We start from the raw sequence: 24,646 nt of genomic DNA on the forward strand, positions 1-24,646 counted from the left end.
CAACAAGAATCCTACAAAAGTACGGAGTTTGTGTTCTGAGCATCATCTCCAGTCTTGCGCTCTTGAGCCGGTAGAGGGCGATTTTGAAAGTCAATAAGTTAAAAAAATTACCACATGTGGCGCTGAACTCCCGGTCGTACTATAACATGGGACATCAGCTCAGACAATGGCAAATAGAGTACGGAGGATAACAACGAATCGTCTCTTTCTCAGTTTTTGCGCGTCTGTATGATCAGCCTTTCGTATCCAGACTGCAAACCGGAATATATTCTATTTGAAATCAAGCGAGTAACAAATTGTTTCAATGGAGATTCATATTGACGAGTTGTCCAATATGAAACCCTGTCTTGTCACCACGGCAAAACTCATCCCTTTTAATCTTCAGATGTCTAAACAAGGTGACAAACTCACAAAAGGTTCGACGATCACTACTGTCATGGTCCCTTTCATAATGTGCCCATAAAATGGAGCTCCCCTGCCAGTTTTTCCCCAAGCTAGAAGCTTACTTACGACCTTAATCCTCCCTAGAGGCAAATGGTGCTACACCATGACATTAATTCGTGGTCTGATGAATTATTTGTCCAGACAGATGCTGCCATGGATGGTTGGTGAACCATGGCTATTGAAGATTATTGACGATTTGGGTTTCTAAGTCCCCTCCTTCTCCCCGGTTGGGGATTGTTCTTGAGAGATGCCGCATCACGGGCATAAAGCTCAGTCTAGAAAAGAAACAAGTCTCCATTGTCACTTTCTTGCCCCAGCATCCGTAACAGAATTAGAAGCTTTCCTTCGGCTAACCAATCAGTTTGGCTCCTCCACTTGGCACTCGCCATGCACACTCTGAAGTCACGAAATGCTTTTGCCTGGTTGCCTGGACCTGATGAGGAATTCTCTCATGTCAAAGCTATTCTGCGATCAACTACCCTTGTCCACCTTGTCAATCCCAAACCTTTCCGCAGAACCATTGAGAAAAATAGCATTCCTTTGATCCAATGGGGCCCAAATGGAGAACCTTGCCTTATCCAGTGTGATTGTTAGGTAGTGGTGGGGCGAGTCCGGACTCGAGTCGAGTGCACTCGAGTCTTTTTATCGATTTTGGTGGGATTGGCCGGACTCGTAAAAAGAAATATTGATTTTTTCCTTGAATTTAAAAAGACGAGTCTTTTTGCTTGACCTCCTCTTTCGGGCTCGAGACTTTTGCCGGGCTCGTCCCAGCACTATTGTTAGGTAATGCGGTTTATCCCTTACGTGGTCTTGAAATATTCGCCATAACTACGTATAAACCTTATGCCATCTCTTGGTCACTTCACTTTGTTCATCTTTTTCAAATTGACAAGTAAAATAACTCTTATAAATAATAAGGTATCGATTTTAAGAACTCTTATTGTACCTAAACAATACATTGCGATTCCTTTGCTTTACACCTGAAACATTTTGGGTTAGAATGTGCTATCAGGCATATATTGGGTCTAAAAGTCTTCACAATTCAAAGTCTTCTTTCCTTCTTGGATTAAAATGGGCTGTTCTTCACATGTTTTGAACCGGTTTGCAAACCAATTGCTTGCAAATGAACATTCCAAATATGGCCTGTAATAATATGCCTCTCATATTATTTAAATAAATGGGCATTCAAACTTGGACTTCGTTCGGCTCCTTTTTGGGTTGACAACCAAAGCAAGCCAAAAGTGAAGGAGAATCGTCCTCTTCCTCAGCATCTCTTAGAGTAACCGGCAACAATTTGCCGCGCGTTTCAGGGAGGAAGATGCCAGTAAGGCCAGCAAAGAGGCTGACAAGACCAAAGACCAACATTGGGACATATTCGTGGCCAGGTTGCAGGTTTGCCACCACAGGTGCCACAATGGCGCCAATCCGAGATGTCAAAGAGCACGCTCCTACCACAGTGTTTCTGACTGAAGTAGGAAACAATTCTGTTGTCTGAAAATACAAGTGACATGTTTAGATTTGGTCAAAAAGAATGAAGACAGTTTGCTTACTTGTAAAATCACCATACTAAAGGCAGAAGTGGTGGCAAATTTGGCAAAAGTGGAAAACAAGACAATAATCCACTTTTGGTCAGGGCTACTGGATGGAACGGCAAGGGATGCCAAGCAGAATAGGGCGCATGCCAATTGTGTCAGGACAAGTGTTGGTCTTCGACCCACCCGACTAACGATTAAGATGCAAAATATGTATGAGGGAATTTCGATTAACACGGCAAGAGCAATGTTGAAATGTGCATTTCCTCCTAAATTGACGCTATTCATGGTTAAACCATTGTAACATAAAACCACTGCTGACCAGTTGAAGAGTACGATAATGATCCTCTTTAAAAGACGCCTGCTTCGAAATAAATCCCAAATATGGACTTGTTTCTTATCCAAATAGGATTCGTCGGCACTCTCATTCCCTTCGTGATGCTTTTTAGTTGATCTTATGGTCTCTTCACTGATTATTGCTCCATTTATTTTAGCTCCTTTCTTGATGATTTTAGCGAACTCGTCCATTCTAGAACGATAAGAATAAAATTGCATGTTTCGCACCTTGACTGCAATACATCAAGCTCCACGTTACTTTTCGTTCACCAACAGCCATCTTGGAGACTCAGGGATGACAAACCATAGGGATAAAATCAAATATAAGGGAATAAAGGCCACCCTGATCATCTGTCTAAAATCCCGGATGAAATAAGACACAATGACTGGAATGAGCTCTCCCAAAACAAATGGAAAGTTCACAGCCATGCTGCAAGCGGCTGCATGATCTTTACCGACCAGTTCTACTGACATAATAAAAGAACCATTATAGCTGCCATTGAGAAAGAGGCCTGAAAGTTGAAAATCGAAAAATAACACGAATTCAAGTAAGAAATGGTTCATAAAACAGGTCCTCACATCCTGCCAGGAAGAGACCACTGTACATCCAGAAACTTGTGCTGAAGGTGCTTAGAACGTTGAATGTAACACATGCAAACATGGTCAGGAACATCACTGGCTTTCTACCATAGGTATCCGATACGTAGCCAAAAATGTAGCCTCCAAGACCTAAAATCACTATCATTGCCATCCCCAAGATCGATTTCAAATGTCTCCTGAAAAAAAACGTTTACAAAATCACGCAACCTAGGATTTTTCGTGTTGGTTTTGAAAACACGTTCAATTGATCAAACTCACCTTTGACAGATAATCCCATATTCGGTGACAATGGTCGATTCAAAATCAGTTGAATCGAATACGAACTGTTCACAATAATCAAATTGGCTTTGGCTTTGGAAGGAAGAAGGCGTCTCAATGGAATAATTGTAGCAAAAGGGGCGCTCGTTTGTCCATGTTCTCATCTGACATTGAAATTTGTCCAAATCTTCTAAAATAATTGTAATTTATGCTATTAGCACGATCACAACGACTCATGTCGAACTTAACTTTAGGGGAGTCAACAAAACTTTTTTACTTGCTTACTTTGCAGTTTAAGGGAAAATGTTTCGAAATGGTGTAATTACCAATTGAACGCTATTGTCACTTTTTCGCTTCTGTAAAGCTGTCCTTCATCACTCTCTAAACGTTGCATTTAAGTTAGTTAGATATCTTTTCGTCTAGTTTAATAACGAAAGCTAGACTTTTAATAATTTATTGAAAGGGGAATGATCCAAAACAACAAATTACCAATAGTTCAAAGTTACGAGGGATATGAATAGACGGTTAACCCTTAACACCTTAACGCTCATCTACAATATTGACATAAAATATACCTTTCGGATCGGGTAGATGGTTCTGAATCCACTCATGAGATATGTCATAATCGATCCGTTCGAGATGTCCTTCACACTCCGGCACTTTGCATCGAAACTGATTGGGCGTTCCCAACGTGAAACTGTACGTCATAAAGGCTGCTCCAGTCACAATAGTTGGAACCAACAAGCAAAGGATGGTTTGCTTTTGCCAAGGACCCCAAAGACCGATTTCTTTGAGAAGGTCGTCGTAGTCCATGTCGCTACTTGTGAGATCTACTAATCAGACGATGTCTTCTTCCAGAGATTTTGAGAGATGGAAAACACATCTGGGAGTTGGAAGGGCGAGGTGCCAATTTTAATTTAAAGGCAATATGGGGTGTTTCAAAAGAAATGGATCACCCCAAGTTCATTTAAATCAGCTCGATTTGCAATCATAGTACAAAAAATAATTCTAATATTTTTTCCATTCACTCCTCCAGATATCGACTGAAATCCATTTCCTTTACAAACATGAATGAACTTTAGACCAGTCCATTTCAAAATGCTATTCAAGACGTTTGACATCTAAAGCAATGGGACATTTTGGACCATTTGATTTATGATTACCAATTAAATTCAAAGCAGTAAAAAAAAAATTGTATTGTAACAAATACAAGTACAAACATTGAACTATTACATCAATGGACTTCTACAAAAGTTAGGACATCTGGAAAATTGAAGTGGTCCATTACTTTCCCAACACCCTATATATACATGAGGGAAACCTCAAGCACTTTTTGTTAACTTTGTCAAGTACTTGGCCTAGTCAAGAGGGGTTGAGAGGAATCATGAAATTGCTTAGCCACGAGCCCAGTTTCTATGATCAGATGCCTTTTTCCTAAAAGGCCCATATATGGTGGCACAACATAACGAATGGTGCATGATTATGAACCCTCCACCAATGTTCAGGGGAACATTTTTGAAGAGTTTTCAAATCATGCCTATTTCTGTTATACAATGCCAGCGTGTTCAAAAGGTCGGGTTCATATTTGTAGATATTGTGTGAAACTGGAAATGCTGAAAATTTAACTCTATCCTTCAAAAAGAGACAGTATTTACCAGCCTTTAGAAACATTAACAGTTCTTTAAATTTACTTGTACTATTATAGTAAGTCCAAGGTGTTCGCACACCAATTATTCAAAATAAGTTAATAATCTCCCTTTTGTCAAGATTTTGAGTTTCTATAACGTCTTTTATTTGGTGCGAAAACTTTGAGTAAAAGACAAAATCATCAAACAAGAAACTGAGGAACAGCCAAAATCTTCATTGCAACAGGCCTTTACTTGTCCTAAGATGTTTACAGGGTGGAAAGAAATTAAGGGCCACTCTTTGCCACTTCTGAAAATCCTACCCTCTAACTCAAAGAATGATTTGATCAGATTGAATCACCAGTTTTCATTAAAAGGGATTATTGAAAAACCTAACACCATACCACGAATGATCTGATTTTACTCCAAAGGAGATTGGTAACCTTCTGATGGTTAGCCTCCTAAAGATTGAGTCTTGAAAATCCAGATTTCGGCCATCGGTCCGGTCTGTTCTAAAAGGATTTATTGCATTTCCATGAGGGTCTCCACTTTCCAATGGTTTGAAGATGAACACTGAAAGGCTCACCAACGTCCCTTGGTCTTTGTCGGCCTTCAGGATGCCCTTAGTTTTGGTTCTGGCCTTAAGGCTGCGCTCACTTCAATTTTCAGACATTGTTTTGACGGCACTTTATCAGAGGGCTACCCATCGCCTCCTCCAGGATATCGTTAAACCATTGTAATATGTCATTTGGTTCTTAACAATTACTCGGTTTCCTTCTTCAGTTAAAGACAAAAGTTGGCAAACAGAGCCCCAGCTGATAGTCGCTCGCTTTAAGTACGTTTCAGCATTTGGGTTTGGATAGGGCTCTCTGGTAGAGTAGAGGAGTACGAGCATGAAAAGTGACCCCTGACGGGCGCAGCCTTCAAGATCCAAGAAGTCAAATTTTATAACAAGGGAAAATAATTGTAACCAGTTTTAAGTGACAATGCGTGCTCTAATCCTGCCGACGACTTTTTTCAAAAGGGGAGGAAATGTAATGTAGAGTTTTGCCCAGGTGTTTTTTTTCTTTCTTTTTCGTTTGAACTTGGAACACTTCAAGAAATGTTTTCAGATCATGAAGGAAAGTCCGAGTAAATCACCCAACTTCGGAAGTGAATTTTACTGTACTTTTCATACTCGTACTCTTCTAATAGAGAGCCCTAGGTTTGAACTGAGCCCAAGGCTAGCCTGAACGTTAAAATGTCGAAGAATTTTGAGCTGGACTCCGGACCATTACATCTTTTGTAATTCTTTATTTATTGCTTCTATCAACCGCACTCTTAGATACGTGATATTTCAGGATTTCAGGCTGGTCCAGTTAAATCATGAACCGCAAAATATCAAAATTTGAATCGGGGTGGTTTCATCCTCCTTTGTTAAAAATAGGTTTTGTTCCTTTATTTTTTATTCCCAAGGAATGGATGTTGTCAAAACCGTTTTTGGCTTTCAGTGGAATTTGATTTTAAGTATATGTTGGTTTTAGTAAAGCAATTCTAAATATATGACTGAGGTGAAAGTCCATATAAATCGTACTTACGAAGCGAATGAAAACAAAAGCAGCCCCTTTCATAGTTCATAGTGTTTTGGTAGAAAATGCTCTTGTGACATGTGGACAAGTACACATAGACACCTAGTTTCTTTTTCAGGATGAACTCGACGGTACCGCAGTTCCGTTGTTCAAATGATTTCATGCATTCACTGCCTCAAAGTACATGACAAATATATCCTTCTGTTTAAGGTGAGCACCAGTACATTCTATGCCCTGAGAAGAATTTCTTACGCCACCTGTGAGCCTTCGACGTGTCTGATGGCATTTTTGGCTAGAGAGCCTCAGGCTCCTCTTCATCTGCAGCATTGTCATGTCTTTCGAGCTCCAAATCCTGAACAGGTAAAATGTTGTACTTTTCTTTTGTTAGCCTAAAAGGATCTTTTTTGATAAAATAATTGTGACTTTTGTAGTACAAAGAGAACAATAAAAGATGTCCCAGCTGCTAATTGACAGAGGCTTATAACGGTAACGGAGGGGTCAATTCTTCTTTTGGATGCTCTCTCTCTGAAATCCACGCTTTGCGGATTCCAAAGCTCCTTGGATTATCTCAGTAACAGAGGTTCTAAGTTAAAACTTATCCTAATGCATAGACCATTGAAAATTTTCAGTGGTGTATGCCTAATGTTACTTATCCGCGTGGTTTCGTGAACGCATCTCAGCAATTTCGACAGGGAAGAATGTTTAAAGATAGACGCCTTCACTAGGTTCAAAACTGTCTTCGAACTAGTGATCATAAAACTTGTTCGTATTGTTAAATATGTTTGATCAAGAGAAATGTACAAAGAACTATCTCTAACATACTTAATGACATAAATTATGATAAATGTTATTTCCTGCAGCTTGAGCAAAAAGTGGGCTGTTTTGGCAATTATTCCCTGAAGTTGTAAAGGTGGATGGATGAATGTACGATCAAGGTAAAATAAGGGGAAAAAATATCGGAAGATGAATGGTATTGTCTTGTCAAACTCCGGCATTCCCAAGAATTTCGCAATATGTAGAACCATGTCTCACGGAACCTTGTTCCGACGAATTTTTCCCTCCCATTCCTTATTTTACTTGAGTCGTAGATTCATCCATCCACCTTCACAACTTCAGGGGATAATTGCCAAAACAGCCCCCCTTTTTGCTCAAGCTGCAGGAAATGACATTCTTGCATAGCAATTGTCATCGCATACACATGTTAGAGTGATCTCACTCCCACTGTTGGCCGTATTTCTATAAATTTCTATTCCTGCCAATTTTCCCTTAAGTTGTGCAGATGAATCGTCAAATGTACGACCCAGTAAAAAGAAGGTAAAATAAAAGTTCCATGAGGCGTGCATCTACCTCTTGCAAAATTCTCAATAAAGCCAGAGTTTGAGTGTTTTTAATTCCCATCCACGTGAATTTTAGAAGGTTTCCTATGTTTTATGCCTACCAAAGGCCATCTGTCATGGCTCAGTCATGGCTAAGTGATGCCTAATCTAACATAGATTTATTTCCAACCATATTTTAATCAATTAGCTTATCATTATCCCCCGATGCATTTTCATTTTTGACATGAAACATTTTCTTACATACAATATATAAAAAACATTATTAGGACATTGTAACAAATTATTTTTACTGTGCATCGAGAGTTTATGTTGTCTTACTAGAAGCAGTTCATCGACTGCTAATGCTTTTTTTCACAGGGCATTGTGCATTTTTGGGCCCGACCTCTCAATTCAAAACTACACTGCAGTTGAATAGCGATTTATTTAATCGCCGATACTTGCTTTGCAAAAAGTAATAAAGATGGCAGTCGAAGAAAGGCAATATAGTTGAGGTATCTTTAGGGATTTTGCCTATTATTTGATGACAACGAAATATCATAGGTATAATCTTGGCTCTCAACAATGCAAAGGTAACTAGCCGCCACTGTTGGAAACTCTATTTCATGACTTTTCGTTCACGAAAGGTTGGTAAGTTTTCAGCACTGCACTAGTCAAGATAAAGTAGATTTTAACGAATCAAAAGTTGGCTTCAAATGGCATACGTCGAGATAACGTTCAAATGTTTGGCGCAAGGGTGAGCTAGAGAGGAAAGTCCCAACAAAGCGAAAAGCTGCGTGGCATAGAAAAGAAGTTACGGGTAGAACAAACGCCTGGTACAGGCACCAAGCCAAGTCTCGCTTAGCTTTTCTCATGCATTGAAGCCTACCCTCCAAGACCACTTGAACCTGATATTGACGGAAAGCTTCACATGGGCATTAATAACTTCAAGCAATTTGCCAACGATTCTTTCAGGCTGACCAGATTTAAGGGAAGACTCTTAGATTTGGGAACTTGTAGGAACAACATTCCTAACTGGCTACATTTTTTGCCCCAATTCTAGCCTGTTTAATTCCCAGGTATTTTGAATTGACAATCCAGCTTCTTGTAGCTCGAACCAAAACCTTAAAAAACTTTTTTGTTTGGTCTACCAACGAGCTTGAGTTGGCAGACAGAGCTAGTCCTTGAAGGTAGGGTTGATCTGGAATGCTACTTAAAAATTTGTCTGACTTGAAAGATGCAACGGATCAACAAGGCCTGCGTATTCCCTACGAATATTAGAGGGAAGCAAATTAAGCAATGAAGGAGCCCGATAAAGAAAAGGAGAGGACTTCACAGTTCGAACAAGCCTTGAAGGTGCTCTCAAAACGCAAGTTAAGCTGCTACGGTCACTGCAATTGACCCTAAATCCTGGGTTGGGACAAAGTTAAGGGTGTATTTGAAGACGTACAGTATCAGACACCTTTCATATCTTCTCTGAACACTGAACGGTCCCAACCTTTTTTAGTCTCTGCCAATACGAGAGCCCTCTCATCCCTGTGATGTTCCTAGTGCAAGATTTTTGGACTAGTTCGACCTTTTGCAAACCTGCTGAGCTCATTGAACTCCAAATGGGTGAAGCAAGTTCATGATGTGGCTGAACAATCGACTTGTGCAGATTATTTACCTTTTTATTTACTATGCATTTATTTACAGATTATTTGCTAAAAATTCTAAAGTATTCTTAGTTGTGAATTAACATGAAACAACATCAATATTCTCTAAAGTATCTAATAACATAACTCAGCATTTGTCCCCAAGGGCCCTAAAATGAAATTCCCACCCTAGAATGCAAGCATAACATTTGTATTCAGTGCACATTTTGAATATTGGAGCAAGGATTTCCTTCGGGGTAGGATGCTTCGCATAACCACGCTTACTTTTACTTTCAGGCCGAAGACCTCAACACATTGGTGGGCAAGGCTTTTCGGACCGCATATGCGGTTCAATTGTCAGAAGAGCGGGCTTCGGATTTGGATCCAGATTCATCACCCTTAAACAGCACCTACACCTATAGCAGACGGTGTCGAGATATTCCACAGAGCCGATCAGCTGAGAGTCTTCTATCTGGTCCTTCTTTGCGTGAACAGGATCCCATCTATGAATGCACGGATTTCGTTCGGGAAAGCCGCATTCGAATGTCAGATCAAACCCTGGCTAAAGCAAGACTGAGCACCATATCCAGAGATAATTTGAGGGTAAATCACCTTTTTATTGTACATATCAGACTTTAAAATCCGTCTTATTTGCGGTTTGATTATGTTGCAGTACACGAAACCTCAACTTTGATTAAAAAGATATTAAATTGTTCCAAAACAACTGATCTGTTCCTAAAAAACTTTTCTTTTTGTGCATGAAGTTTCACGGAGAAATCATTTGAAAATTTTCATAAAAGCATAAAGACACTAAAAAAAGCAAAAAAAAGGGAACGAATATCTGCCAGACACTGTAATGAATAATTTCGCTTTCAGTATCGAAGTTTCCATCAACCTGATATGCGAGCCCATCCTAGATTGCTCCCAACCCTGCCCAAGAATGTGAATCATGTTGAAACCCTCATATCACCAGCCGCCTCTGATGTGTCCCAAACCTCAATGGTGTCTTCGTCGAGGTCGTTTGCCAGGTTCAGGCCCATCAAGCCCAACACTCTACCCGTTCTAAATTGCCTGTTTGCCGCCTTGAACAACAACGATGAGGACACACCCTATTGCGAGGTACCGCCCTCCCTGTCCTGCAACAACAACCACATCAACACCAAGAGACAGAGCTGCACCCCAATCCCATCCAGTCACAAATCGTCGGCGTACCTGAACGATAGTAGTACTGCAAATTCGGAGAGCTCGGGCGATTCCATGAGTCATCCTCCACCACAACCAATTCAGTTGAGCATGGGGAGTAACTTTCAGCATTTGGGGAAGTCCAAATCGGCCCATTTGATCAGCAGCTGTGATGTCTATTCGGAAGTGGCGGATTCCATGACTTTGATCAATCGACGCGCTCAAAGGTACGTATTGTAACTGATGAAGGTTTATCAGCTAGCCTTGCACGCTCCATGGACTTTGAATGGAACATATTTTTGTTGCTATAACTGGTTCTCTTATAGTTCTGTGGAACCATATATGACTCCAAGCAGGGCCTATGTGTCAGGAAGAGTACGGAAAAAATCGTCCTTGTTACTAAAAAAAACTAAAAGGCAACGACAAAGAAAAGAGATGATATTGATCATTTTATTTTAAAACATTTACAGACCTTTTCGTATCAATTCATAGCAAATTGACCAATTCACACATCTCTGTGGTTTTTATTGGGCCACGTTAGATTAGAGTTTCTAAATGTTTTTACTAAATCTTGTAGCGCAAAACAGTCATTTAACCTTCTTAGGTAGATGAGGTTCTTTTTTTTGTGCTACCATTTCCCTTCCTAATCATGATTATTAGGGCGGGTAAAAACATTGCACTAAAGGCGACCAAATATTTAAATTATATTTAATCAAAAAAGCTACAAATACAAATATTTATTACTGTAATGCATAAGCCTACAAGTTAGACTTAGAGGACTTGTCAACTCATGTTCCTTAAATAATGTATTTTTCTCTATGTTCAACATAATGCACATTCGGAAGTTTTTGGAAAACTTTGCAAACGCTAAAAGCTAAATTCAATGTTTTTTGCCAAACCCAACGGGTTACCCTATGAGACCAGTCCAGAGGGTCATAAAACAGCCGTTAGATAACGCATCCATCCAACTGCTATCATGAAAATTCCATTGCATCTTAGTTACTCTAGTTTCTATTGTTCAAAGATGGCCCCACTGCAGTTACAAAAGCACAACAAAGTCATTTTACCTCTTCTCTGGTCATCCCTCTCAATGAACCCGCTTTATTCCGCTAGACGTTATGGTGCTGTGAAAAACATAACATGGCCCTTTAGAGTTGGACCAAAAATCTCCGATTTCATGGTTTTGGTTATTAGGCAGGCAAAATATGAAAAAAATGACAAAACGTCTAAATATCTACTTTTTGAGAAAATGCCTAAAATATTTCAAAAAAAATATTCTTTTTAGAAAATGTTTTTTACCCGCTTTAATTATTATCCTTAAGCACTAAAAAAAAGGTGACCAAAATGTGCTCACACACCAACTTCATTTATTGAAATATGCATAAAAATAGGTCTATTTATGAAAGAGCATTAGTAGGTCAAAATAGGCTGAAATAAGCAAGAAATGAAGACTGTTTTTGCCTCCACCCAAATGCTTTAAAAATTGAAATATGCTTTTTATCTAACCAAACTTGTTTTTGGTCATACCACGAATATCGCATATTTTGGCAGTCTCTAATCATTACGTTAACGGCATTTAATACCGTTTTATAGGCACGATTTTTCATCGCCCATAACGAATAATCTAAATTATGATCTCACTTTTGGTCGCATTTTGCCTTCGATTTTGTTCCGATATTGTTCCGGTCGTGGAATGATTATTCGATTATATCTGTCAAAATTGATTTTGTTTGCTTTTCAATCATGGGAAACTTGAAGTCTAATATCAGGATGTGAAGAACTAAACTTGGCGGAACAAGCATAACATCGGTTGTGGAACTGACGTATTGATCCCTGATAGGGGCCCTTATTTTCAACGTCACAAAGCCCGAAAGAAAAAGGGAAAAGGCGCGATAGATTACTAAATAAACTGCTCGTAAAATAACATGAGCGTAATTTCTTTTCTGCAGATTATGTGACCTGGTTCATTAAATACATTTAAGATTTTGATTGAATTAGCCAAAAACAACTCAAGCGCATTGTAATTCAAGAAAGAGAAATTGGCCCAATCGGCCTTTTATTTGGTAGTGGCCTTCTTACAAAGCTCCCTCTGAAGTACAGAACGTAAACCATATTTCGTGTAGCGTAGGAAGCCTATTACGATGTTTAACGTTGGCACAAGATCATAAGGCTCGCTTACAATTTTATCCTAATTCTCCCGAATCTATCGTGGGAGGATCCGTTTGTAGTAGTGCGAGTCTCGCAAGTTCCGAAAATGAATGGGGAAAGCCACCATGACGTCAAATCCTATCTACTTTTTTACTTTCAACCCAAACGCTTGAGCAAAGCATTTTTTCCAAGTATCCTTTTGGTGATTGCTACCGGGTTGATAAAAATGATAATGCGCTTGCGTAATTGAAAGAGTATTAAATAATCTTAGACCACTAAGATCCTGTATGCTTGGGGACCTGTTGGCCTCAATTGAACATTACGCCAAGGAAATAAGAAAAATGTCAATATATTTTAGTTGATTTCAAGTGCCTAAACGAGTTGTGCCACACTTCAAAGGGAAAACTGAGCGCATTCGTCAATTTCAGACGTTCTCAAAATTGGAGCATAGATGAACTTCGCTCCATACCCAACGGTATAGGGACAGTGTACCGTGACGTCACGCCAGCGTCCGACAGTCCAAGTTGCCAGAGCTCTAGAACGAACCGAGGTCACTCCAGTGGATTTAGCTCAGGAGAAGCTAGTTGCACGAACAGCTCAGGAACCACACCGCCTCCTCTGAATACATCCATTCATCAGCTGACATTGGGTGAATCAATCACCCTGCACAGTGAGAATGGTGGAAACCTCGAGGATTCAGAGAGCATCTTGGAGGAGCCAGAGCTTGAAACTGCTCCATGGTTCCAAGCAGGAATGCCTCGGTAAAACATAATTGATAATTAACATCTTTTTACTTTACTGATACTACAGTTTTTGCGATTATTCAGAGATTTGGCCTTGGAAGTTCTAAGTCGGGAACCAGAGGGCGCTTTTATTGTGCGTGAGTCTAATAGTCGAAATACAGGATTGGCATTGTCAGTTCGAGTTCCCTTGGACTTTCATCCCGGAGGAATTGCACATTATCTTGTTGTCAGAGCTCCTCGTGGTTTCCGAATTAAGGTGAGTGATTGCAGTGACAATTTTAATTGTTTTTGTTTACTGTCTGATGTGTGATAAACCGTAATTTTCATATGTGGAGAGCTTTTTCATTTGAACGTTAAACTAGATAGATCAGCGTTTTCTCTGATTGACAACCAATGGTTGTTTGAATTAGGCTTGATTCTGTGAGTGTAGTTATTCCCCCACATTTTGATACTGCTCTCAGTTATTACTAAATCTCATTAATGATCATCCTACTTTTTTGTGAGTAATTCAGAAATACCAAAAGGAGTTACTTTGGGCTGTTCGTAAAGCCTTGTGTGTGTGACAAATATTTGTACAAAATCGACTCTTTGTGGTTTGCCTTATACTTGTAGTTGCAACTAGAAGAATGCACAAGGGAGGCTTAATAATAAGTGAAAGTCAAATATCTTACTATACATTAACAATTTACGGAGTTGTTGGGTTATAAATGTAAAGGGTTAAAAAAACGCCCTAAATTTTGGGTTGAAAATCTCTGAGTCCTACTCAAGAGTGGAACAGATCAAAGGAATGACTGCATTTTGATAAAAATAGAAATCCATTTGCTTTCCTCTTCATGGAGTATCAAAATCCCATTTTCTGAGAAGTTGTATGAACTAGAAATCCCAATATTGGAACCTTGACTTTGAAAACATCTGTAAGGTCACGTAACTTCATTCACAATCAAGTGCAACATTCTAACCAATTTTCCGATGAAATCAGATCTGAACTGATAAAAATTTTGAACAGACGCAACAACGTCCCGACATTTTTTGTCACACTAAAGAAAAAAGCAATTCTATTCAAACTTTGGTTGTATGAAGCTTTCTATAGCCACTCTTCTTTTAAAGGAATGCATGAGGCAAAAGTCTCAGCTACGTTGTGTTTGTCTATCCACCTGTTCATGGGCATGGAACAATAAAGAAGCTGAGAGCTCAAATATTGACGTATACTCCAACCTCCACTTTTGTCCTCTTACATTTGATACCTTTCTCGTTTCAGGGTTGCCAGAAGCAGTTCCCCTCCATCACGTCCTTGCTAGTCCATCATTCAGTGATGCCAGAAATGCTGCCCTGTCCCTTGTCTTTGAATCGGTACAACCCGACGTTTCGACCTGGTGAGGAGGACGGCAGTGATGCCGGAGACCAAGGCGGAGATTACCTGGACCCTGACCGGGATTACGACCTCATAGCACAATTACGCGAGGGCCTTTTAATGGATGATATCTACCAATGAGCTAGCCAACCTAGCGTTTGTATGTGTTTGAATGTGACTGCTTGGGTGGATGTTCAGCCATGTGGAGAACCTCTCTACGTTTATGCGTCTACATGCTCCATTCATAGGTTGGACTTTTCATGGCGTTAAATTGAAAACGAGACTCGCGAGTTGTCACAGAAATGAAATGATTTTTTGACATTTCATTAAATCATGTTGGACATGGATTCAAGATGTCACACAAGGATCTTAGACGTTTCGTGGAACATTGTCGTGTGTGTAAGATGGAGGATGTGTTCCTCTAATGCATTTTTACATGCCTTGAATGACTGTCGCATGTGCCAACCATGATTTGACATGTTGAAAATCCTTCTCTATTGTCAAATAAATCATCTAACTTCAATGAATCATTACTATTTTCGTTTTTGTGTTTGCATTTTTAAGATGGATGACTGAAGTTCTGGAGAGGAATCATTCTGTGAGTTATTCTTGAGGTTGATCCGTGTTCGATATTTTCACTGAGAGGTAAATAAAAAAAAAAGACACCAAGATGCTGGTTTGTCGGTTTTCTCACGAGCTAAAAATTTAATTTCACCTACACAATGGTGTTTTCTAAAACTCTATTCTTTCTTCACCTAGAAAACGAGAAACGGATCAATTTCTCCCGTTAACGTCTTATTATCCTGGAGCCAGTTACCACCAAACTTCATGAAGTTGTGTCTCCAAGGCACAAAATCAAAAGAACCAAGAGAAAGGTGCTCGGCAAGTTTACGTTTTGGGTAACCTATTGTTCACGTCGACAATTGTATTGTCCTCTCATTCAGAGGGGGAAACCAACAGGGTGTTTTCAAGACTTTTGCTTGCCAGTTTGAAAATGGTTTCAGAGCATATTTTTTGTCAATTTAGCACCATGCACAGAAAGGATGCTTATGACTGTTTAGACCTGCAAGTTCAAAATCATCATCTCGAACCCCCAGGGACATACGTAGTGACCATAAGGTAGATAGTGAGCCTGTCATAGTCCAAAGTCTTGGACATCTTGGTGGATGTTATTTTGCGCGCGGATAAGGCAAGAATTCCTGTTCTTCACTGCTCCATATTTTGAGCTCTATCTAGGTTATTAGCCAACAGATAAGGTCAAACATTCTCTACCACCTTTTCAAAACACTCTTATCAAGTTGAAATGGTTTAGTTTTCCTCAAAGAACTGCGAGAAAAATAACATAAGATTCAAATAAGTGTTGCATTTTAAAAGCACAAGCCTGTATGCAGTCATTTCAATACAACAAATTGCACATTAAAACTACGAAAAATGGGTTCTGTTCAAAGGTGTGATCATTTTTAAACTTTAACTTTTGCTCTCCTTTTTTGACTTGTTTTCTCATTTCAATACAGTTTAGCCGTTTTGTCATTTTGGTTGACATTTTTGTTTTGATGGGGATTTTTCTAATTGCTTTGGTGCAACTAGATCAGATGGAGAATCAAATTCCCAGCCAAAGGATTCTAGCCACTAAACATTTTCTTTTGGATTGGGTTTTCACTGGCCTTACTAATTGTAATAAGAAATGCATACCCACGAATTTGAATATCAAATTCAACTCCATGTTTTCTGTTTGGGAAATTTCAGATTCAGAAGATTTTTTTGCATAACATAGTGAATTTTGTTGTGTGCTTGGTAATTTCTAACAGAAAAAAATGCCGCAAAGGGGCCAAGAACGATGTTTGTGCCAACAATTTACATTTTTTTTGCATTTTCACACCTTTTTTCACATGATCTTGATATTCTTCCCATTTACCAACTTGAAAAAAAAACCCTATTTTTCGAGGTGTGTTTGTCATTCAAAACGAGTAACAAATCAGATTTGAAATTTCCTAAAAGGCAAGTGAAGTATGCTAATGTACGAGTACCGTTCAAAGAGCTTTAGGATTGTTTAGACCTTTCAGAACTGCTCTTCAGTGGGGTTTGATGTCTATGTTGTGGTGAAATATTTTCATCATTCCCTTCCCATATAATTTGCGCTTTGTTTGTAAAAAACAATGCTATATCATAAAACCCCTCAAATAGGTTTTTCTCAGAATTGATACCACCCATGGTATTTCAAATTCTCACGTACAAATGATATCACCTAATGACTCTTCTAATATCTCTTTTTCTTCAAAACAGAAAAGCAAAAGTATCAAGTTGAAGAGGTTTTTACAAGTGCAGACAAAAATTGAAACGAATACTTGCTTATGTGTTTTAGACTCTTATTTTGTCGTCGAAGAGGTCGCTTTTGATTCTAGCTCCCGAGTTGCTCACACCAAACTTGGGAAAAAGCTCCTAACTCGAAATTGAAACCTGATATTTTCTTACTGGAATGAACTTTCTCTGCCGGCTCGAGCAGTTGTAAAGAATCGTCGAATACCTGTTTGAAAACCAGTGCATAAATCATAGTTCAAATGGAAGGAGATCAGGTTTTTCTTCACTTTCAGAACCTCTTCGCCTTGATTTCGACATTTGAAATGGTTCTTCCAGGGATTTGTATTCCTCTCCTCCCCTTTTTATTCATAGATTTTGCATTGAAAACAAAGAGGCGTCAGTCTAGTGAATGTTCTTTGAAAACACTATTTTTTTCTTTTGCTGGCTTAGTAACTTCTACCTATTAAAAAGGTGAATGCCTAAATAATTCCCATCTCAATGCACCGAATTAAGCTTCCCTCTGAGCGTTCAAGATTTGGGTCCCAAAGACTGGAAAAAGTTTGGTGAATGGTCATCGATTTTAAAACCATACACCTCATTTTTCTCTGGAGCGACACATTCAATAGAATTAATTGTTAAGTGTTATTGTTGTATGAAGTCTGATTAACAATGCATGCCAGTCATCTTCTGTGGTTCCATTAATTTCTTTCATGTCATTCGAGTTATATAAGAGTTTCCTGTCGCGATAGAAACCTTCTAACCGTTAATTATGCCAGCAAAGACGAATGGCAAATAATTAATTTTGTTTGTGTGTTAGATTGTAATATTGTCAAAAATGAAATCTAAAACAAGTCTTTATCGTCGTATATGTTTCAGGCAATAATTACATTAGTCCATTTATAAAACAAAGAGCTGGCAGGATTTCTCTCACTTTTAGCTCAAGTTAAAGAAGCTCTTACGAGATCAACTCCAGGAGATCTACTCAATGTGTAAAGAGATTTATAAATGTTACGGACAGAAATGCAAAAATAGTTGACAAGCACTTAGGGAATTCTTTTAAAATGACTTATGTTTTCAGATTTGTTTCATTTTTTTACTTGCAAACAATGGAGGTGCACATTTTTGCCAATCAGTCTTTCAAAAGGTACAAATTGAAATGCATGACAAATGAAGAATAAAGTAATGACATGAAAACTCCATGTATTTTATATTGAGAATACTTAAAATCAAATATCTTGCTTCAGAAAACCTAACTTTAACTGAAACAACTTAATACATACTTTACTAAAAATCATTGCTTTACCCTCAAAATCGATAATGTGGGTATCATGGAAACGTATTAAAACTCAATGAAAGTGAAAACTTAATTCATCCATGATGAATTCTAAATTGAAATAGCTTATTGACAATTGACAAATCGTTACCGTTTTTGGGTGATTGTAATGTCATACCTGTTATCAGATTGGCTCTCCTCGTATCGAGTCTTTTTGCAAAAATCATTGTTTAGCAATACCGTATTGGAGTTACATATTTTTCACGTCTTTGGAAAATGAACTTCCTCTCTCTAAGACTCTAATTTGAACGCATTAAATCTTCAGAGAGAACGAACGAACAAAATGCCTGCCAAATGGAAAATGTCAAACCACATCAAGGCTAGCTTGGGTAACCTAACTTTTGAGCACCAAGTCCTATGCAAGAGTCTGCAGCTTTGCTTGACCAAAGGTTGGGGTTCTGAATTTGAACTGGTTTAGACTGTTCTTCAACGATGAATAATCATCGTTGCGACGTTTCTATCCATCCACATGAAAGCAACCCGAATTAACCAAAGCCGAAGAGGGCAATGACTTTCAGAACTCTTTAGTCCTATTATTGACACCAGCATTATCGACATTTCATCACATTCAGTGACGAAATGACGCAACAAGTAGGTATATTTGAAAAAAAAAGAGGTGAAACATTATACAATAGGCGCTTCTTTTTAGTTTTGAACTGTACATTTGAATTCATCCATTGCTTGGCTGTCGCAAACAAAACACTTGCAGGGATATGAGATCGAAACTTATCTAACAGTTTTTGGTTTTGCCAATCATTCGGTTGATAAAACACGAATTGACTAATTTTGATAAGATTTTGATCTTGAGTTACGCTGTAAATACATTTTTAACAGTAATCAAGAAATCTTGGCAAATCGATCAAATCTTGCTTTAGGACCTTGGAGGTTTTATACTTGATCTGATCACTGGTTCCAGCGAAAATTTCCATTTTATAAAAAAGATCTGCATTAGCAGTAAACTTGTAATGGCATTGAACAAAAAATTGTGAAATTCATTCGAGAAATTGACCTGAGTTTACATTAATTATCATCAAGTGCAGAAAACACAACTATCTTCCTGACGCGTTTAAAAATCCTGGAATAATTTTCAAACAAAATTAAAATACTTGTAGCTTTAATAAAATTCCAAAACTCTTAGGGTACACAGTTTTCTTATTATGGGTTGCAAATATTATAGGTCTCAATGATCGCCTCCCAAAAGGAAGAAAAGCAGGTTTTAAAAACGCCAAAAAATGTAAAGAAAGTGAAATAAACGTTGCAAAAGCGGTTGAAGATTGGAAAGTACTCCCTAAAAATTCCCCTAACTTTTTAGGTGTGTACATCGCTCAGATAGTGTAGTTGAAGCATGAATACAATTGCTAGGTTTCCATTATCGCTTTCTATTTTGACCCTGACCATCACCTTGAATGCTGAGGTGTTCTAACAAATGGTCGAATTCTGCAGATCAAAAGGGCTACTAGCTTCGCGCACACCTTGCCTCATGCTATTTCATGCCTTGCCTCATGCCCATTATAATTTCCACGAATACCGAAATTTTAAAAATGTAAAGCCAGAGTCATCGCTTAAAATTGAATAGAACTGCCCGTTTTTGGTGTGAAGAGTCTTCTTCAAAGAGGTAATATTTTCTCCCAGTATTGAGCGATCAATCAATCTAATGATTAGGGACGTGAAAAATGTGCAAAACAGCAAAGCTTTTTAGCGACAAAAAGGTGCAAAAAAGAAGCCTAAAAGTTAAAAAATGCAAAAAGGCCGAAAGTGTAATAAGGGTCTTGCCTTAATTTTGGACCGAATTGACATACTTTTTTAATGAGGTCATGTTTTGTTTCTCCTTGCTTATTTTTTCCACCAGTAGATCTGTACCATTGATGTAAGCAAATGGTATTTCTTTTCCTTAAAAAAGAGCATTTAGTTAGGCTGAAGTAAGTAAGAAAGCAGCTGTGGCTAGTTTTCTGGACTGCTTAACTTTTTAAGGGCCCTGCATAGCTTGTATCTTTTCATTTCTGTCTTCAATTGTTTCTTAACCATGGTGTGCTGCTCATGACAGTAAAGGGCTGAAGTACTTTTGGCCTCCAGAATTTATTAATTGATGTCAATTGCTCAAAATTCAGCTTTTCATATCTTTATCCGACAGCCTTTGATTTCTAATTCTAACGCTAACAAAGTTCTGATTTTAACCAAAACAACATTTTTAAGCCAAATATGCAAAATAAAAGTGAAATGGTGCAAATGTGCAAACACAATTTGCCCGTCCCTATAGTCAGCGATGATACCTAATAAATCGACCCTTATCAAGACGTTATGATACGCAACAAACCCATGTACAATAAAAAGTCAAATAAACCCCTTGATAGCATACAAATATATGAATTTAAAATATATTTTAACTCAAGTCCGAGCAGATAATGAACATTCTTGCCTCCCATTACACCCTCACACGTACTCAGTGTCGCTCTGAGAGAGACAAAACGAGTCTGCTCCGCCAAAACTCGACAAAATGCGATATCATAGCGGACACAAATCCAGATCACGGATGAACAGGATTTTTTTTTCTTCTTTCACCGGGTCCCTTTGCCTCCTTGGCTCCTTGGCCCCCCTCACTTCTCGGAGTCTTCCTTCAGGAACAAGAATTATGTAGAGAAGAAGCCAGGGATGGCGGACGAGCCAAGTTGGCGAATGGAACTTTTACGTATTACCTCTCTCTCTGTGTAACTGGATGAAGTTCGAGGATGAGAGACGCCTGTTGCTCGAACTCGTTTTCAGTGCAGTGATGAACGCCAACGAGTGATTATTACTAGGAGTGAGCAATGCACATGGCCGAATCATAAAAACTGCTCTAAGCTCTCTGAATGCTTGGAACGAACACACTGAGGGTAAGAGAGCTATTAGAGCTCGGATTTGGAGCTCTTTTCTTGGTTGACCTTGCTTGGCAACTCGAATTTTGGACAGTTTTGAGCTGAGCATAAGAAACGTACGTATTTATGCACTAAGTGCTTGTGCTAAATAAGAAATGGCTTTAGACTCCATTAGTCAATAGGTTTTTTTTGGCGGTATATAATGTCAATGTGGTTCATTCGTGTTGAAATTTTGAATAACCACTCCGTCTACTTTCGAAAAACATTCCATTAGAAGAGTCATATTATTATTGGAGAAACTTGCTCTTTTGAAAATTGCGTGATTTTTAATCGGCATTTTTCCAAAGGCCAATTTAATGGGGATGAAAATTTGTGCATCTTTTCGAAGGATTACCCTATATGTAGAATGGATGGATGCGCCAAACAAACTGATTTGCCGTAATACTTTCAAAGGAGCCAATTTGGCCATGGTGTGTTCAAAAATAGGCATGAAGCTTTTTCAAGAGTTCATTTTCGAGTTAGTGGCCTTTAAATTGGACCAAATGTGTTTTGCTCTTCTCTGAAAAGTTATTGAGATGGAAAAGCTTGAGCAAAGCAGAAGAAGCCATGGGCAACATTGGTAACTAACTTTACTTCCTTGATCATGAAACTTTTGTTCTGGATGATACCTGACGCCTCACTTTTCATTTTCTAACTCTCCTTGGTTATCACTGGCATGCTTTGCCATTCAAAAAGTTGACCTAATACTTCCTGAGAGGTCCTGCTTGATTGATTATTGTTAACACGAACCTCTCGCCAATTTGATGATGAAATTGAAAAACGTATCAAAGTTTGACAAAGTGTTCTTTTAGAGAATGAATGTATATTGTTGACTTTCTCGAAACATTTGTACAAGAACATATTCAATGTAATCGTTCATAATAAACCAAAAAATAAGATGATTTGGCAGTGGAGTCGCTGTTCCCCTGCCATCTAACAGTCCAGCTGAGAGTTACAAGACCATTCAGCTTCGAGTCCAAAGTGACAAACTTGGTTCTTTTTCTCCACGCTAACTTGCTCTATGGACTCCCATGTCTAACTTAGTATGTACATTTATGAAAAACAACAACTATTGTTTGAAGCGCATCGTCACGTCAGGTACTTAGACACCCCCCGACCACCCTGAATACACATTTGTATAAAAAATACTTGAAAATGTCTATCGCTTATTATGGCCATTTTTATCGAGTTAGAGCAGATACTTGAAAATTCACCACAAAATGGCACACAGAGAACCGCAACCCATGACAAAAGTATAACACGAATATTTCTGATTGTTCCTTTGGTATTTGGACTCTATTCATCATTGGATTTCGAACTGACTTAGATCTGGTTATTATCTAATGGAGTTTTGGGGTCTTTTTATTAAGCGAAGCACTCGCATTTTTTTCTATTCGACTTGCTAGATCTCGTTCCGCTGATGAAGGTCAGTTGACGTTGCAAGCATTTCATAGACTTTCCTCACTCGACTTCAAAATTTTACTGAAACTAAACTCCTCCCTATTTGTGAACACTCACAAAATACTATCCAAACAGGGTATTGTAGTAGTTTGTGAAATCGCTGAATTTCTTTTGAGTCTGTTGGATGGATGCAGAGGCATTGACTGGATAAGCAACCACCACCCATATATTATCAAGTTTTGGCGCAAATGATTGAGCTTTGGACATTAAAATGCCTTTAAACGACACTTTCCAATATTGCTTATATTGTCGGTTTCTATATTACATCAAAACAGCATTAATTTCAGGTGACATTACCTGAACTTCGATAAATACTCATATACTTCTAGGCCACTTCCCAAATAATGATAAAACTCTGCGGTAATAAATTAGTACAACCAATGGTTGATTTGCAAAAAAACAAAACCACAAAAATCGTGTATGATCAAAAAATGACTTTTTCTTGTGTCCTGACATTAGTAAAGTCCGACCGAAACTGGCTTTTAAGGGAATCCTGATGACTGAATGTAACATGATCCCAGGGGCTCCTCTGCCCTTTAAAGTACCAACACATATCATTTTATTGAACTTGGCATTTGGTAGTTGCTTCTTATACTTCAAAGTTTCTTCTTTCTCATCACTTTCAACCTTTTGACATGAGTTTTTTTAGTGGGCGCAAAAATGATTGGGTTCTGTGACTAGTTAAAAAGTTCACATTTCTTTTCTGAACCATGCAAAATTAGTCTTTTTGGTGTTTTTTGGCTTTTGTCATAGACTTCCTTGGTCAATGAATAAATGAATAGCCATTATTCATCCATCCTATCAATTAATTGATCGGGAATGTTGGTTAGACTTTCAGCTTTTAGTTCAAGTTCAACACTCGTACTGCAAACCCTCAAACTATCCATTGAACACAGCTAACAAGTTGTGAATTTCAAACCCAAATATAGCTCTCTGGCCGAAAACGAGGAGGATGGACCTTAAATATGGATTTGTTGCCATAAATCACCAATTTCAAGATCAAAATTTTGAAACGCTGTTTACGCTCTTTGATTGCGGTGTTTACGTAAGTTCTCATGGTTGCCTCCACTCACTCCAGTCAACCGCGTAGGCCATGTATTTCCACTCACCTGAGTAACGTCAACATGAAAATTTACATGTCCAACACATCAAACCAAACAGAACGACACCATTTGTAGGGAACTCGAGAGAAGAGGTGATGAGTAACTACTATTTGGCATCAGTTTGCGTTTCAAAATTCACATCCATCTTGACTTGATTTTTGTAAAAAAAAAATTTCAAGACAGATCCTCAATCTGGTTCAAGAAGTTGTAGATGTAATTGTATTTATTCGTTAGGCAAGCAGAATCTGAAAATTCTTTGAAGAAAAATATTAAATTTCCGAAGAGATAACTTAAGGGATGAAAAATGTGCAACTTTTTAAAGATTCAATATTTTAGGTGAGGATAGGTATTGAGAAATGGTAAAAAAATGCAGATATGATCAGCACTTTTAAGAAAATAACTACCTAAAATAAGGCATATGCATCATATCTGCCAAATTGCGCTCATTTTTTGCCACCCTAGATAAATGCGTGACCCGCAAATTGTAAAAAGAAACTCAGTTCAAGGTCTGATCATCAAGTCACCAATCGTTGAAATTAGCACATTTAGCCAATCTCTTTGAGCTCCATTGCACTAATTGCCCGTGGCTCAGGTTACTGATATAGGACACTGGTCCGGAGTGGACTTGGCTCTATGGACATATGAATGTGTATGTATGCACACCTTAATCGTCAATTGTGCAATATTTGGTGTTCAGTTGCTTGTGAACTATCGACTCGGTCGGACGTGAGTACAGCGCATTCATTCGCTCATCTAGTCATCCTACACTTCAAAACGCCGCGATTGTCGACAAAAAGGAAAAAAAGAATGGCCATTCAACCTGATA

The 24,646-nt window shown here is 38.5% G+C and overlaps 3 protein-coding genes across 7 annotated transcripts in view; 2 read left to right on the top strand and 1 right to left on the bottom strand.

The window, feature by feature from the left end:
- LOC131881975 (uncharacterized) overlaps positions 1–15,261 on the top strand; it is a 64,405-nt gene extending 49,144 nt beyond the window's left edge. For 3 of the 4 annotated variants that reach the window (XM_059228974.1, XM_059228976.1, XM_059228977.1), the window contains exons 5-10: positions 6,574–6,723; positions 9,608–9,913; positions 10,187–10,719; positions 13,069–13,401; positions 13,468–13,639; positions 14,642–15,261. In XM_059228974.1, coding sequence (XP_059084957.1) covers positions 6,574–6,723; positions 9,608–9,913; positions 10,187–10,719; positions 13,069–13,401; positions 13,468–13,639; positions 14,642–14,875 — 1,728 coding nt within the window. In that variant the 3' untranslated portion in view covers positions 14,876–15,261. The remainder of the gene's footprint in view (positions 1–6,573; positions 6,724–9,607; positions 9,914–10,186; positions 10,720–13,068; positions 13,402–13,467; positions 13,640–14,641) is intronic. The other variant, XM_059228975.1, reaches the window with a different exon arrangement.
- Positions 1,266–5,638, bottom strand: LOC131881978 (organic cation transporter protein-like). 2 transcript variants are annotated; one of them, XM_059228981.1, is made up of 6 exons: positions 3,746–5,638; positions 3,171–3,357; positions 2,892–3,088; positions 2,572–2,824; positions 1,995–2,505; positions 1,266–1,935 (listed from the first exon to the last, which is right to left on the bottom strand). In XM_059228981.1, the coding sequence occupies exons 1-6, from the start codon at positions 3,981–3,983 to the stop codon at positions 1,630–1,632; spliced, it is 1,692 nt and encodes a 563-aa protein (XP_059084964.1). In that variant the 5' UTR covers positions 3,984–5,638; the 3' UTR covers positions 1,266–1,629. The 2 variants fall into 2 exon arrangements, with proteins under 2 accessions (XP_059084964.1, XP_059084963.1); XM_059228980.1 differs by having other exon boundaries at positions 1,268–1,935; positions 3,171–3,360; positions 3,746–5,637.
- A 5,816-nt stretch (positions 15,262–21,077) lies between the features above and the next one.
- Positions 21,078–24,646, top strand: part of LOC131881834 (extracellular serine/threonine protein CG31145-like) — a 10,835-nt gene continuing 7,266 nt past the window's right edge. Inside the window, exon 1 of the mRNA XM_059228805.1 lies at positions 21,078–21,235. The gene's annotated coding sequence lies outside the window, so the exon portion shown is untranslated. The remainder of the gene's footprint in view (positions 21,236–24,646) is intronic.

The sequence above is a fragment of the Tigriopus californicus genome, chromosome 6, assembly GCF_007210705.1.
Source record: "Tigriopus californicus strain San Diego chromosome 6, Tcal_SD_v2.1, whole genome shotgun sequence".
In the NCBI taxonomy this organism is placed as follows: Eukaryota; Metazoa; Arthropoda; class Copepoda; order Harpacticoida; family Harpacticidae; genus Tigriopus; species Tigriopus californicus.

What these genes read in the sequence shown, in the direction of transcription:
- LOC131881978 (XM_059228980.1), bottom strand. Translation starts at nt 3,983, where the DNA reads ATGGACTACGACGACCTTCTCAAAGAAATCGGTCTTTGGGGTCCTTGG. An exon ending in CCATCTACCCGATCCGAAAG is followed by an intron (nt 3,361 to 3,745) that starts GTATATTTTATG and finishes CAATTATTTTAG; the next exon opens with AAGATTTGGACAAATTTCAA. An exon ending in TATGGGATTATCTGTCAAAG is followed by an intron (nt 3,089 to 3,170) that starts GTGAGTTTGATC and finishes GTTTTTTTTCAG; the next exon opens with GAGACATTTGAAATCGATCT.